At 40.5% G+C, this 15008-nt stretch overlaps 1 protein-coding gene across 1 annotated transcript in view; it reads right to left on the bottom strand.

Moving 5' to 3' along the window:
- DARS1 (aspartyl-tRNA synthetase 1) overlaps positions 1 to 15008 on the bottom strand; it is a 49660-nt gene that overhangs the window by 19605 nt on the left and 15047 nt on the right. The window contains exons 4-7 of the mRNA XM_028744967.2: positions 14606 to 14708; positions 4566 to 4668; positions 2231 to 2311; positions 1156 to 1215 (exon numbers count right to left, since the gene is read on the bottom strand). Of these exons, the coding sequence (XP_028600800.2) occupies positions 1156 to 1215; positions 2231 to 2311; positions 4566 to 4668; positions 14606 to 14708 (347 nt within the window). The remainder of the gene's footprint in view (positions 1 to 1155; positions 1216 to 2230; positions 2312 to 4565; positions 4669 to 14605; positions 14709 to 15008) is intronic.

Consider the following 15008-nt stretch of genomic DNA (forward strand, 5'->3'; position numbering starts at 1 on the left):
CCCAGGACAAGAATATTTGCTTTATATTAAATATGATTTAGGATGATGCAGTAATTTACAGGCCACAGTCAGGTATTTATTTCTGTGTACCATGAAATGCCTCACAGCAGATTTTTAGTCGTGACACTCCTGTAATATTCACTGGTAAGCATGCTTGGGAACTGCTGCCTTAGCATAACAAAGTCTGTAATCACAGACAGGCATGCTAACTTGGAATAAAACTCATGGAATTTGATGGATCTTGCTTCTGAGAAAACATGCATGGGATTGGAATACATTTTACATTTGAATCATTCCTTCGCCTCAAGTCTCGGTAGGCAACTAGTCACTGAGACTCAAATAACAAGGAGCAAAGAATGGCCAAGTTGAACCCCCAACAGCGGGGACAAGTTTCATGTACAGTATGTTTTCTGTGTTCTGGGCCCACACTCCCTAGTTGAAGCACATGGTGTTGACCCAGGTGAGCATTTGGTACACAGGAGAATGACTCGTAGAGTGACTAGTGACATGGGATGTTTTATTTCTCTCAAAAGGTATCCATGTTCTACTATAAACAGAGCTTCAAGGGAAGGGCAATGCAACTCTCAGGTGTCATCATGCAGCCAGCTCTTAGCTGGCTCCAAACATCCCCGATGTCATCACATTACTATGCAATTCGGTTGGGCAACCAGGATCGCATAGCAAAGTACCAAAACGGCAGCCTGATAGAAATGGTATCTAGGCAGCAGCAGATTACCGGAACAGTGGTTGCAAAGAAGCATGAGAAAGTTGGTATCATTTTTTCCCGGAGGGCTTCTCACACCCCTTGAAAAATCAGTTTTCTCCTCAGAAATGTTTTGATGGCAAAAATTCACTGCGACTCTTAAAAAACTGGGCTAAAGAGGCCACTGTGTATAATGCAGGTGTATGTGTTTGCCACCGATGTAACAAACTCAAAGGCATTTGAAACATCTTTCCATTGGCAGTTTTTTCATGTTACACATCCCAGGAATACAAGTAAGTGGTCACTTTTAGCACCACTGACTTTTGCTGGAGTGAAACAAGTTTACAGCAAATGGGTCATACAAACCCCCCAGAATTCTGAGTCCTGAGAAATAATCTTCCCACCTTCTAAACCATTTGCTTAGTTTCAAGGCCAACACAAGGGGTTCTTACCCTTAAGTCAATCACTCTGTTGTCCAATCTTGTATCCTGGTTTACAGTAGCTCTTCCTTCCTGAAGAGTTGCAAAAGAAAAACACACTGAAAACCACACGTGCAGAAGGGGGGGGGGGAGAGAGAGAAACAATGCATGTTTTGTAACGTAAGAAATCTTTTGGTTCGTTGCACATTCAGAGGGAAACTCCGTAAGCTGCTCACACCTAAGATTTTCAGTGCCTGAGATAAAGACACCTGCCAAGTGTCTAGCACAGCTTGAGTGAACCACTTCTGCACCAAGAGGGAGCAGCTGTGTGGTCTGCATGTATCATATTGCCTTCACTAAGGATGTTTCCGAACGGGAGCTTCCTCTGCTCCTGGCATGATGCTTAAGTACAAAGCCAGACGTGTAAGGTGAACATAATTCAAATAGCAGGTGTATGCTGGTTCCATCACCATCCTTGGCTACAGAAGGGAGATCAGGACAGGCCATCCCATCTGGCTGATTCTGTCAGCAGGCTACCTGGAGAAGTCCTTTTCAGAGACTGTTCTCAAAGGACCAAATAAAGTTTTGGAACATCTGACATGTTTGGCCTGTTACAAGTTTTCCTAGTGACTTTTAAAGAACGATTTTCCTTCAGGATGTCTATCTTTGGAGAGGGAAATCTAGACAGGCTGACAATGAATGCAGGGCATCTTATCCAAAACCTGCTATGCTTGCGAAATAATTTCTTCATACAAAACTTCAGGTCTATCTATCTGCTTGTGTACAAAATGTTGAAATAGGAGTAATTACTATAGGTACCAACCTTGTTCTCTTGAGTAAAAGAGCAGTTAAGCCCTGTTTAGGGAAGTTTTTAATGTTTGATGTTTTGTTTTGCTTTTAATATTCTGTTGGGAGCCGCCCAGAGTGGCTGGGGAAACCCAGATGGGTGGGGTGTAAATAACAACAACAACAACAACAACAACAACAATAATAACATTAATGCTGGATGATAACAAAATTCAAGGCTTTAAAAAATAAATTATGAATAGTAGCTACTGAGATTTCAAGCCCTTGTTTAATCATTAACTTTTAAAAAAGTTATTTTCACCTCTTCTCCTTCCACCTCTGGCCGAATAGCATCATCCAGCTGCAAGGGCAGTCGAGGTTCAGCCAAACTGATCACATAGATCTGAAAGAAACATTTTTTTAAAAAAGAAGCATAAAAGTACTGAGAAACAGTGTGATTTACAGAAGTATATTTTTGGCAGAAATATGAAACAAGCTTTGCATAATGATTTTCTGGAAGAATATAGAATAAGTCAAGGGGGAAAAGTAAAGAGAGACATTTGTTTGGTTTTACTTTCAGTGCAATATCAAAGACACTTAATAAGAACTTTGTTATCTTGCATTCTATGAAAGTTGATTACAGTGATACTGATTTGGTTTGCACATTCCTCCTCCCAGGTCATTCTGCTGATACACTGCACTAGGCCCAGGATCATGGTCTGTTTCTCCTGGTCAAACCATGTACCCTAAACCATAGACCAGGGGTAGGCAACCTAAGGCCCGGGGGCCGAATGTGGCCCAATCGCCTTCTCAATCCGGCTTGCGGACGGTCCTGGAATCAGCATGTTTTTACATGAATAGAATGTGTCCTTTTATTTAAAATACATCCCTGGGTTATTTGTGGGGCCCGCCTGGTGTTTTTACATGAGTAGAATGTGTGCTTTTATTTAAAATGCATCTCTTTAGACTCTGGGTTATTTGTGGGGCATAGGAATTCGTTCATTCCCCCCCCCCCCCAAAAAAAAATAGTCCGTCCCACCACATGGTCTGAGGGACGGTGGACTGGCCCACAGCTGAAAAAGGTTGCTGACCCCTGCCACAGACAAACTCATGGTTAGGCTGGAGAGAGCTAAACCACAAACACGGGTTCAGATTACACACCAAACAATGGCTTAGCTCAGTGCAACAGAAAGACCAAGGAGGAACAAAGTGGTCATGATCTCTTCTCCCAAAATCCACACACTCGTACATTCACACTAAGCCACAGTTTGGTGTAGTGAGACATATAAACCAACCACCATCTCAAAGCCGATTTAATGATCTAGCTATTAGGCCTGAAATAGTTGATCTTTCTGAAAACTCACATTCTGATGCTAGAGAAAGTATATTAATTCCCAATATTCTTCGCGGCTACACTGACAGAAGTCTAAAGGCATATATCACTGCAGTAACAGGGGTAAGGAGGCAGCTGATGTTCAAAACAGGATTGCAACTTAATGCTTGTATTTTGAAAAGGTGAAAAAGTACCCAAAAAATTAGCACGCCGACAGAACATCCATAATACCCGAGAGATATTTTAGAGGGGGGAAATAGGTGTTTTATCAACAGTGTGAGTAAACATGTGATTTCTAAGGGAGCTGTTTCAGTTGCCTGGATCCAAACTTCCAACGGTGGGACTGAAGATGGGGAGGGGGGTTCTGGCCAGCTGCCCCTTCTTCCTGCAAACATTTGCACCTTCCTCAACTCTGCTTTGGAGAGCTGGGAGCAGGTGGGTGCAGGGGAAGGGTGAAATAAGCAAATGACTTCTCCCCACCGCTACTCCTGGATCAAAAGCCTTCCATGATCAGCAATTCATGGAAAGGTGAGCCTGGAGTCTGTCATCTTTGGCTTAAACGCCTCCTTCTGTAACTCGCGTTCCATGTTCTCAAAATTGACTTTTGTCCTCCAGCTGCAGGTGACTGAATTTAAGTTGTGACAAACATTTACAGCACGGGTTGAAGTCGTACTCAATCTATGAAACAGGTCTGCAAGTCATCAGCCTCCCAGAAAAGAGGGACAAAAAATATGGCCAACACTCTAGTGTGTTCAATAATGTTTACTGCCTTTCATGCAACCCTCCCCACAACATGGGGATTAACATTTAAAAGTTTCGGTGTTCTGAATTTTCTCCATTTCCACTACTAATACAGAAATGGTAAGTGGTTCCACCTTTCAGGATTGCCTGAAAGACACATACAATTTAAGTGTATTGTGCTGTGTTACACTTTAGAAGCAGATGTTTATGTACGCTGGGTTATCCATCTATTTCTGAATAGGTTTCTGGGGAAAATGTGAACTGGTCATTCCTACAAAAAAAACCCCAGGTCTGTCTGCATATTTTTCTTTTGAGAAAAACAGATTTTTAAACACAATCTAGAAGATACCATTTAAGGAACACATGGAAATGAATATTTCCTTTAATATACAAATAAAATGGCTTTATAGTTACCTCATGTTGCTATTTTAATTGCATATGCTGGATAAATCATTTTATTTCTTCTTTTTGCTATTTGCTTGCCTAACTCTCCACCAAGAAGAACAGTACTTAAGAGTATCACCAGAAATCTTAAAACAATATCACACAATAGCATTTTTTAGTTTCCTTCTAAAAATATTACCTTCTGAACATGCAGTTCAATATCTTGCTGAGTGCAGCCTCCAATTTTATGCGGTACTTTCCTCACAACACCTTCGATGTCAACAATGCTCTCTTTGTTGATGCTGCCAATTAAAAAAAAAAGTATGATAATTGCGTCACAGTTGGGAGTATTCATTTGCATTTTTGATGGCCACAATGTGGAATTATTATTCTTATTCTTATTTTTAAATTAAATGTTGGACCACTGTAAAGAGATTTAGAAAGTGATTTAGAACACATCATCAGGAAGCAAGGGACATTAGTGAAATTATTTCTCAGCTGTGATAAATTAACAACAGGGCTGATGGCTGAAACGGAGGATAGCCCTAAAGAGATTTTTTGTCAGCATTTCAGATCCAATCATTACATCATCTGTCTGGGAAGCATTAAGCAGAAATAATACTCTAAGTGCAAATGAGCAAGGCTACAGTTCTCCCAGATTGTCAGGTGTATTTTCAAAGCATGCACTTTAAAGGAAGGTGCAGATAAAGACGGGACAAAAGATAAACTTAAAAGTAGAATATTTTGATTCTGTTGGTAAACTCAAGCATGAGAAAGCAATAGTAGAAAAATGCTAAGGCTGCTTTTCTTCTTAGTAACAAAAAAATCTCAAAATTATCTGTAGGGTGGAGACAGAAGGCTTGTCTTCAGTCAAAAAAGCCAGAAGCTTCATTTTAAAAAGGGGATTGAAAGATAAAATTACCAGTGCATTAATATCTTTTACCCTAGCATCTCATATTTTTAGATGCATTTCATTCTGACAGCACTTTTCCAAAGAAAAGGGGTGTATTTATATTTATTTTGCTTTAACCACTATTGGCTGAAAAAATCCAGTGGACAGATTTACTCAAGTTCTTTGTGAACATCATGGCCGAGTAAGGATTTGACCCTTCCATGATCAAACTCAAAGCCCAATACACTGCACTGGTAGATGTCTGTGCTTCTGAACCAGGCGCCTCTTTGGGCTATGTTTGGTTTAGTGTTACAATAAATAGCCTACCCTTTTCTCCCCCACCCCCTGGCCACTGCTTCACAGACATTTCCCTTCTCCTCTGGCATGAGATTGGAAGTTTCTGCTTTGAATTTTGAGTAAAAATACATCAATCTGTCATCCAAAAAATATATACTGTGGTTAATATTAACTATGCTCACAAAAACAAGCCAGCTTGTTTTTCTAGATCAGTTGATCTAGAAAAGAAGCAAAGGTTTCCAAACAAATCCTCATGCCTGCACCAGAGTAGAGGGGAGCGCACGAGCCTGGAGTATGGCATGCTTCATTCCTGTTATGCCAGACTATGGTTTTTCTGAAACTTAACTGTGATGCTCAGACCAACCTACTGGCTTGTCTCCAACATTTATGTAGGTAGATTATGAACTGCAACATCCGGTGCTCCCTGAAATGCTTCTCCTGAGGGCAGGGGGGATCAGTGGAAATTGGAGAGAGGCAATGTAGGTAGATTGCATGCTAACCACATCAATCGACTATGCGCCCACCTCACTATTTCTCTACAGCGGTAGGCGATGGTATCCTGTACCAGACAAAGCTTCCAAACAGTTTTCACAGACAGATCCATACCACATAACTGTTCTTCAAGTTTGCAATGGGATGACTTTAATAAGATCAGGAAGGGACACAGCCATGGTGTCAGATGGACCTGACATTAACACACATCTGGCTATAATAGCTAGCTGTTTGTCCAGGAGCCAGGGAGGGTGTAGAAGAAAACCCAAGACTGCAGAGACTCAAATAACAGATTAAGAGGAAACAGACACCGCACAATATTCAAGTAAATAAGCCTTGATGAGGTTCCAAATTCTTTAATCCCACCTACTTTAAAAGGCAAACACTCAACCCAGTGGTATGTCAGCAACATCAGGAAACGAGAATGAGATGTTTAAATCTGAGTTCTCTGGTCAACCATTAAATCGCACTATGCAAATTAAAAGTTCCCATGAAGACTGTTAAAGATCATTGTCATTTCTTGATCTGCCAAGCCTCACTGAAACAGAAGGTTTCTGTCAAAGCCATCAATGCCTGCTCCTAATAAGGACATCGAAAGGATTTGAAATAATAGTGTCTGCTGATTTTAATTCCACCCTCCTCTCCTTTACTCATTCAAGCAGTCCCTACAAGCGACTCACTGATCCTCTGTTTCCCATTCGTGATGGTAGGTGTTGGCATACTAATATAAAAAACGTTGATTTTTGTAAAGGTCAAGGTTTCTCTCAAACTGCTTATATTATAAGGTGATGATTTCTCAGCAGAGGTGCAGTAGTTTTTCCAAGCCCAGTAGTTGCCAAACTGAAGCAGCAGAACCCTTAAGAAGGTACTTATATACTTATCAGGAGCATCAAGAGAAAAAAATCCAATCCTGGTGAAGTGCCCTTTCCCTGCTCCTCATACCATCTACTCCAGCTGTTGTCTTCAATGTTTCATACCAACAAGCCTATGGCTGAAAATAGTGGTGGCTGAAAGGTTTCATAGGAGTTAATGTTTGTATAGGCCCAACCATTGTCGAGATAGACAGAGGTCATGAGGAAGAGGGAGAGAAAGGTTGAACTGTACAGCACTGCCAGCTGTTGGCTTGTCCAACCCCAGTAATGATCTAGCAAGAATGAGAGAACGTAAAAGAGCACTAATGGGCAGACTACAACTCTTAACAAGAATTCTGAGAACACAGATCAGAGTATCAACAGAGGCCAGGGTCTTATTGTACAGGAGTTAATAGTTGTAAGTGCTATATAGATGAACAAAAAGTATAAAATTCTGCTTCTCCAGTAGTCAGAAAAAGCACACTTGACTGGTTTTTAAGAGCAGAGCCGTATAAATCAAAGCAAAATATTTTAGAGCTAATATGTGGTCTCTCATAATCTCATGGTCATCTGTACTCAGAATCTGGGGGGACTTGAGAGTCTGCTCTGCTGCTATTTACCCACCCATGATTCTCAATGGGAAATTATCAAGCGAAAGCTTTCTTCCTTTACTACGGGTAGAAGTCAGCTTCCAAACTGGGAGATTCCATGCTTGTTTGAACATTGATCTTCCCTAATTCTGGGAAATTAAACCTTTGTTAAAGGCTTAGGAGACTGTGTGGTTTGCTCTAAATCTTCCTGGGGAATTTAGGACTGTGGGAAAATTTGAACAGGGCACTTCTAGCAGCTCACGGTCATGAACATGTCAGAATAGGTATAGTAATAGTAACAAAATGATTACCTACATCTTATCATTTGCTTCAGACCTATGGTACACGAGGGCCTTGGTTGAATTTGTGTATTCTCCCACGCATACTTTGTAGCACTTAGTGTCAATGAAAAGTCAAAACAGGATAGCCAGGATTACAAAAACAAGTATAAAAATCCAGTGTCAACCAACTCCCACCTAGGGTCAGAACTAAGAAGTCAGTGTCTCCATGCAGGGATAGCAAAGAATAGAGGTAAGTAGAAAGTGAACCGCAGGTCACTTGTCAGTTTCCAATGGGCTGCCTAAACTCCTTCAAAGAATGGTGGCGCACGCAAACCTCAACCTTATACAGGGGGTCTTAAATTCACAAAGCACAAGTGCATTCTTAGGATCTCTTTAGGGTAGGCATAATAGTTCTTTGTTAAGTGATCCTAAGTATATACTGTTGCTTAGAATATATAGAAGAAATGCCATGCTATACAGTGGTACCTCGGGTTAAGTACTTGATTCGTTCTGGAGGTCCATTCTTAACCTGAAACTGTTCTTAACCTGAAACACCACCTTAGCTAATGGGGCCTCCCGCTGCTGCCGCGCCGCCAGAGCACAATTTCTGTTCTCATCCTGAAGCAAAGTTCTTAACCCGAGGTACTATTTCTGGGTTAGCAGAGTCTGTAACCTGAAGCGTATGTAACCCGAGGTACCACTGTATATCATGGCATTTCTTCTATATATTCTAAGCAACAGTATATACTTAGGATCACTTAACAAAGAACTATTATGCCTACCCTAAAGAGATCCTAAGAATGCACTTGTGCTTTGTGAATTTAAGACACACTGGTGGGCTGTGGGAAAACTAATAAACATAAAAGTAGACAACATAAAACTAAAGTCAACCCAAACCTGCCCAAGAATTAGGGCAGTCAGAAAAGCAAGATCACAATTGTGATCTTAATTTGAAGGAGAAGAAAAAAACTCCAAGAAATAACAGTTCTGGACTCAAAGGAAATTAGGAATGATTGTGTACAGGAACTAATGATTTAAGAGTCAGTCTAGGAATGCCCCTGAGCAAACAGAAAACAATTCAAAGAAAGAAGCAAAGAGGAACTACAAAGGTCAGTAGCAAAGAAAAGTGGAACTTTTGCTGAACGCAGCTTACTTCCAAGTAAATATATATGGGCATCTTTGCACCCGGGGACAGGCATTAATATCATTGTTTCCAGCCGACTGCTCAAAAACTACATGTCAACAGCATACAAGAGTGTCTAGTGAATTATTGTATTTTAGTATTTTGTTGGCAGCCGCCCAGGGTGGCTGGGGGAAATCCAGCCAGATGAGCGGGGTATAAATAATAAATTTTATTATTACTATTATTATTACTACTACTACTACTATATAGTGTGGGAAGCAGTCACACCATGTGTTTTTCCTACCTCAGAAATATCTTTTGAAGAAGAAAATAGTATAAAATTTGTATGTATGGCTATTCTATACAGTCACCTATAGTGCCATAGGAAAAGGTTTACATGCAATGTGTCCCTTGGTTCATACCTATTTGACCTACTCCACTCAAAACAGAGCATGCATTTTTATCCCACTCTATCACTGTCTGTAGGTACTAGGGGCCTGCACAACCACATGATTTGGTTCAGAACGTAATTTGGTGTTTTGGAGAAGAGCCCATTTCAAATGGGCTCTTCTCCAACACTCCAAACTGGGTTCTGAACCAAATCAAGTGGTTGTGCAGACCCCTAGACTGGACTGAAACAATTTAGAGGCTTATCAAGGTCCAAAGTTAAATTCCAACTCAGAAAAATAAAGCTTTGTGTCTCATCCATTTACTATTAATGTGGAATTAAATATATACATATATATATTAATACCCCTAAGCACTGTGATTGGAGATCCCTGGGGAAATCATTCCATCCAAGAGAAGTTAGACATGCCAATCACACGAGCTCCCTTTCTTCCTTCTCCCCACCTTGGTGTTTTTTGTATATGGCAAGCGGAGCGAGATGGGGGATTCAATTTTTGCAGGCACACTGTCTGCAGTATGCTTTTAACACTGCTGAAACAGCCCAGTCCCACTAGAGGTTCTTGCTTTGGGTACTTTATCTAAAACAAGCCCAAATCTGCTGGAAGAAGCCTGCTTCAATGTGGGATGTGTCCAAATTAGATTCTTTTTTTAAAAAAAAAAGTTATGAGGAGCAACCTATCACTTGATTTCAAACTAGACCATGAAGGCACGTTATTCCAAGTGGTCAAATTATTTAGGTCATGAGGCTGAATAAATACGCAAGTGCGCTTGCATTGCATCCCTTTCAGGAACTTAAACTGGATAACCTACATTTCCACTGTTAAACAGTTTTATGTCATCAAAGCCAACAACACTCAGTTTCTGCACATGGCAACGTTCAAGCTCAGCTATCCAAGTATTAGTCAAGACTTTCTGCTTTAACCACATTGATTGTGCAGTCTGGTTGCATTTGAGCAAACTTCTTTCAACAACTTTGTATTGCAAGATCAAACCCACAGCCACCGCTTAGTAATGAATCACTTTCAATCAGGTTTCTTGATAGAAAGCTTTCCATACTGCAGAAAGTTCACGAAGGTTATTTTTCTTTAGCTGACACCTAAGTGCTTTTTTAGTTGTTTTGAATTAAACAATAACAGCATCCCTGAACCTGATTCAACAAAAAGATCTGTTCTGACCATATTCTCAAATGTTCTGACCATATTCTCAAATGTTCTCAAATGTGGTCAACTCCAAGGGCACATGCAAGATGTGGCATCCCATAATTGGGCTTTAGTCATATGTAGGTTACCAATTTTTGACCTAAAGTGCACCACCATATTAATTTCAGTTTGTCCTCATCTGTCCATTTTCATTTAATGATTTGGTTCTGGGCTACATTCTATCCAAAATCTGACATTAACTTATTTAGGGCTCTGAAATATGACATAATTGCAAACTGATGAGCATATATTCTTTTCAAAATGAGACACTAAGATCTATTATTGATGCTCCAGGGAGGACCTCTTCAATCATGACAAGAACAGAAATGGGTACTTACCACTTCTAAGTGAGCTCATGCAGGCCTATCAAACAAGTTTCATGGGTCAGTAATTTAAATCAATGGCTAGTTTATGCCATGTAACTAACTGCTTATGGCCGAAGACTTTTACAACAATAGTTTTCTTGGGTTTTTTTCTCAATCCTTTTATTCAAAAGTACCCATTGCTTGAGTCAAGTCTGATAAAACACCTTGGTATTCATGAATTTGAGCTCTATTTACTGAAGCTGAACACACTTTTACATGACTCAGGTTCCAATATTGTTGTTTGAGTTTATAGTTTCATTTGCAATGAACAATGAAAAAATTTACTAATATATGTATAAAGAAACTGTAGTACTGGCGACCCATTTCGCGACATGTTAACTTGCTTACTATTTAAAAATATACAACAAAGGTTTATTTTGCAGTTACTGGAAGGACAGTTCTATTAGGCTATGCTGAATGTTATTTACTATCCAACCCAATAGGCTGGTTAACAGTAAAAACCCTAGGAAACTAACCCATGCTAAATGAACATGTCAACTTTTGCTACTTGAGATCAGTTCCTGCTACCTTATATATTGAGCTACAATTGGCAATCCTTTGCTCCCTTCCCCAATATCCTATTTACTGTAACTCAGCAGTAGCAAGGCTAACAAAGAGAGCAATCGATTGATGCCACCTCTTAAGAAAGGTAGCACTAAACCTTCAACATTTTAACTGTGCCAGTAAATTCAGTGAAGGTAGCGAGGGGCGGGCGGGGAGTGGCTTTGACATGACTGCTCCATGGTCACTGATACACAAGAGCTCAGCTTGACTGGCAAGAAAGTGGAGCTCTGCAGGAAGCTTTCCTCTAGTGGGCCCTTTCATACGTAGCATTCACAACCATGTGCGTCTGCTTCGGCACATCAATCTCCGTTGGTTTAAACTACAGCTCCCTGTTATGTCCACAATAAAGCATTGCCGTTTTAATGTTGGTTTACTAACGAGGATCATGTAGTGCGTTCAAAACCGGTTCAAAATCTTTTCAGGGTTAAAATGAGCTGTAGTTTACACTAACCAGGACCAGCTCACAGAAGCAGGAATGAAAAGGTAAAGAGGCTTGGGGAGGCACCAACCCGACTCATTTCTCAGCTTGCTAAACTATATGGGATGTTATGCACAGAACAGCATGTGGTGGGAGGAGAGGGGAGATTATTCTGAAATGAAATCTTCCCTTCTTGCACAGGTTTGGTGGAAAAACAAATGTAACATGTTTTGCCACATGCTCACTAGATCTCAGTGTCTTGGGTTTAAGCATGGCTAGGTTCTGCACTGTTCCTTACACATTACATTCCAGTGATGGCCAAACTTGGCCCTCCAGCTGTTTTGGGACTACAACTCCCATCATCCTTAGCTAACAGGACCAGTGGTCAGTGATGATGGGAATTGTAGTCCCAAAACAGCTAGAGGGCCAAGTTTGGCCATCACTGAGTTAAGCAGTGTCACTCTGCTGGCACTTCAAAGTCAATAGTAGCATGTTAAATGTTTTCAGCTTGAGCAAGAAAACGTTTCTTCTAATGACAAAGTAGCAGAAACGCATCGCTCAGAGTAAGAGCTTCTGGCATGAAAGCTGGTGTATTTTCAGGTAAACATTTCATATCAATAGTTCCCCCCATTACGAAAGTTCTCAGCTCTGTGCTAACACTGAGAAAAGGAGAACTGTACTTGTTTGGCTATGTACAAGAAGAAGCAGAAGCAGTGTGAACCTAAGATGCTCGAAAACTGCAGATGCCTCTCATATACAGCCAGATGTTCAAAACTGTGTTCGGATAGATCCCATGAAATGGGTAGGAGAGCCAGATCATGTGAAATGAAGGCAAGGTCATTCGTTCATATACACAAAAGAAATATCGACAGCGTTCGAACAGGGATAAATGCTTAAGTCCACTCCAAATGCAGCGTTGTATACATTATTATTTTCTCCTCTATTTTATAGAAAGCTATACAGAAATAAAAGGGTGAAGCAGCCAGATGTGATGTGAAGGGGGTTTGGGTTCATTAGCATGCCTTCCTCTTTGGACAGACTCCTTTTGATTCAAGCTTCTTTTTCTTTTACAAAAGGTGGTGAGAGGTTAGGGTGAGCAATCAAGATTGGCATCAACTTTTTTTGGTAATCACTACAAGTCAGTAGGATTTTGATTTGATTTGATTCTTTACACTGGCTAATTCAAAGTGTATAGTGTTAAGTGGGGAGCACTCCAAATTAAGGCCAAAAAAGAACTGGGGAGCGCAACCAGTTGCCTAGGGAGCAGTTGTCTGAGGGAGACGGAGATGACAAATTGACAATTAGAGGCAAAATGCATGGCTTTGTTAGGGGGGAAAACCTTCAGTATGAAGGCATGAACAGAGGATACAATAGGAAATGCCTGGTGCAGAGCGGAGCTGAAACCATTAGGAAGGTCAATCAAGGACTCATGACACAGTTGGAGCCAAAGCGAGGGCACCATTTAGGAAGACCAAATAAAGAGAAAACCCACATTTCTCTAATTATGTCCTCCAGGAACTAGGGAAAAAATTGAATCTCAAAGACACTAAAAGAATTAACAGAACATGTTACACATGCTCTAAATACTATTAAGCTAATGTGATACTGAGTGTGCTGCTCCCTATGGCCTTGAACTTAATTTCCAGAACTGTTTGGACCTTTTAAAAACTTTTCTAAGGAGAACAATGCATCACTTTCCTCTCCACCCCATCAGAACTGTCTACACCTTCTGGCATGCATTTAGGGCCCACCTCTGAGCCACAAAAACTATGTCGAGAAACAGAACAGAAGTATCTTGAGTTCTCCATACTAAGGTAGACTCATAATTTAAAGCCTGGATGTACCAAGTCAAAAGCTAGACCCAGAAGCATGTTCTGTTCTTGTAAAGGCCACTTTGCCACATAGGCGTGTAAGGGATCAAACCAATCGGTGGTCTCAAAACTAAAAGGTGTAAAGGATAACCCACCCACTCTCAGTAGTGTAACTTTACACACAATGCAAGGCCCAGACGTAGAGAAAGTTCTAAGATCAGAACTGGAAGCCTACTCTGGTGCCACAATCTAGTTCTGTTGCCTAGCTTGTTTCCAGGGTACCTTACTTTCTGCCCTCATTCCCAAATTGCTTTGGTAACCCAGGCACCCGACCATAATGCTTCTTGCTAAAATAGAAATAGAGCCAATTACAATCGGGGGAGGAGGACTTGAGGAAGGGGGGGGGGGATGCTACACAGAACACGTTTTAGTTCCAGTAATGAAGATTACAAGAGTGCAAATTAGGTTCCTAACCCTTTCTGTCTTTTGGAGAGAAAAAAAATTGCACTGCTGAACTTCTAAATACCTTCAATTTGCACTTTGCATTTAAATGAGGCAGAATACATTACACAGTAAAGATCTCATGCTTAAATAAAATAAAATAAAAAAAGATCGAGCCTGTGTTCACATGCACACACAAACATCCGACAAAATAATGTGTCCGAGTTCAGCCTGCCAACCTTTTTGTTAGCCAGCTTGAAAGTAAATAGGAGCTGTCTGCAGAGACAGAATGCTCCCCCAGCAGTTCAGAATGAATTTCAAGGCTGTGTTCCATTTTGTCTTTGTAAGTGTAATGCATTCAACACTATAGTGAGCTGACAATTTAAATAACTACATTTTAAAAACAAACGTGGCATTGATGTTAATGTGCGAAAATGGTCCCAACCACTGGGAGCCTGGGTTCCCACCATTGTTTACTGTGACAACAGGATATAATTGCTTACTTACTTGGCAGCAAACTTTACCATCTGCTTACTTGCATGGTCTCCCACAGCCACCAGAGCCTGGACATTAAACTGCTGCTGACGCAGGACTAAGAAACACTGCTTTCCTGAAAAGAAAGAGGAAGGAACAATGCAGGTGTATTCAGGGCAAGTTACTTGGGATCTTTCTGAATGAATACAAAAATATGTTCTACTACTTTAAAATTAAGCCAGACTTTTAAACGCTCACAAAGCAAAGCCTACAGGCAGACATGTGCATCCTTTGGCACAGATTTTTTTACTCACAATAACCTTTTCATAGTTCCAAATAATTTCATTTTTTAAAAAAATAAATAAATCCAAATAAGCTCTTTGGATTGCAGCCTATGTATTTAGGACACTTGAAATGATCAAACAACTTATCCTTA

Source organism: Podarcis muralis, chromosome 1 (assembly GCF_964188315.1).
Source record: "Podarcis muralis chromosome 1, rPodMur119.hap1.1, whole genome shotgun sequence".
NCBI classification, from domain to species: Eukaryota; Metazoa; Chordata; class Lepidosauria; order Squamata; family Lacertidae; genus Podarcis; species Podarcis muralis.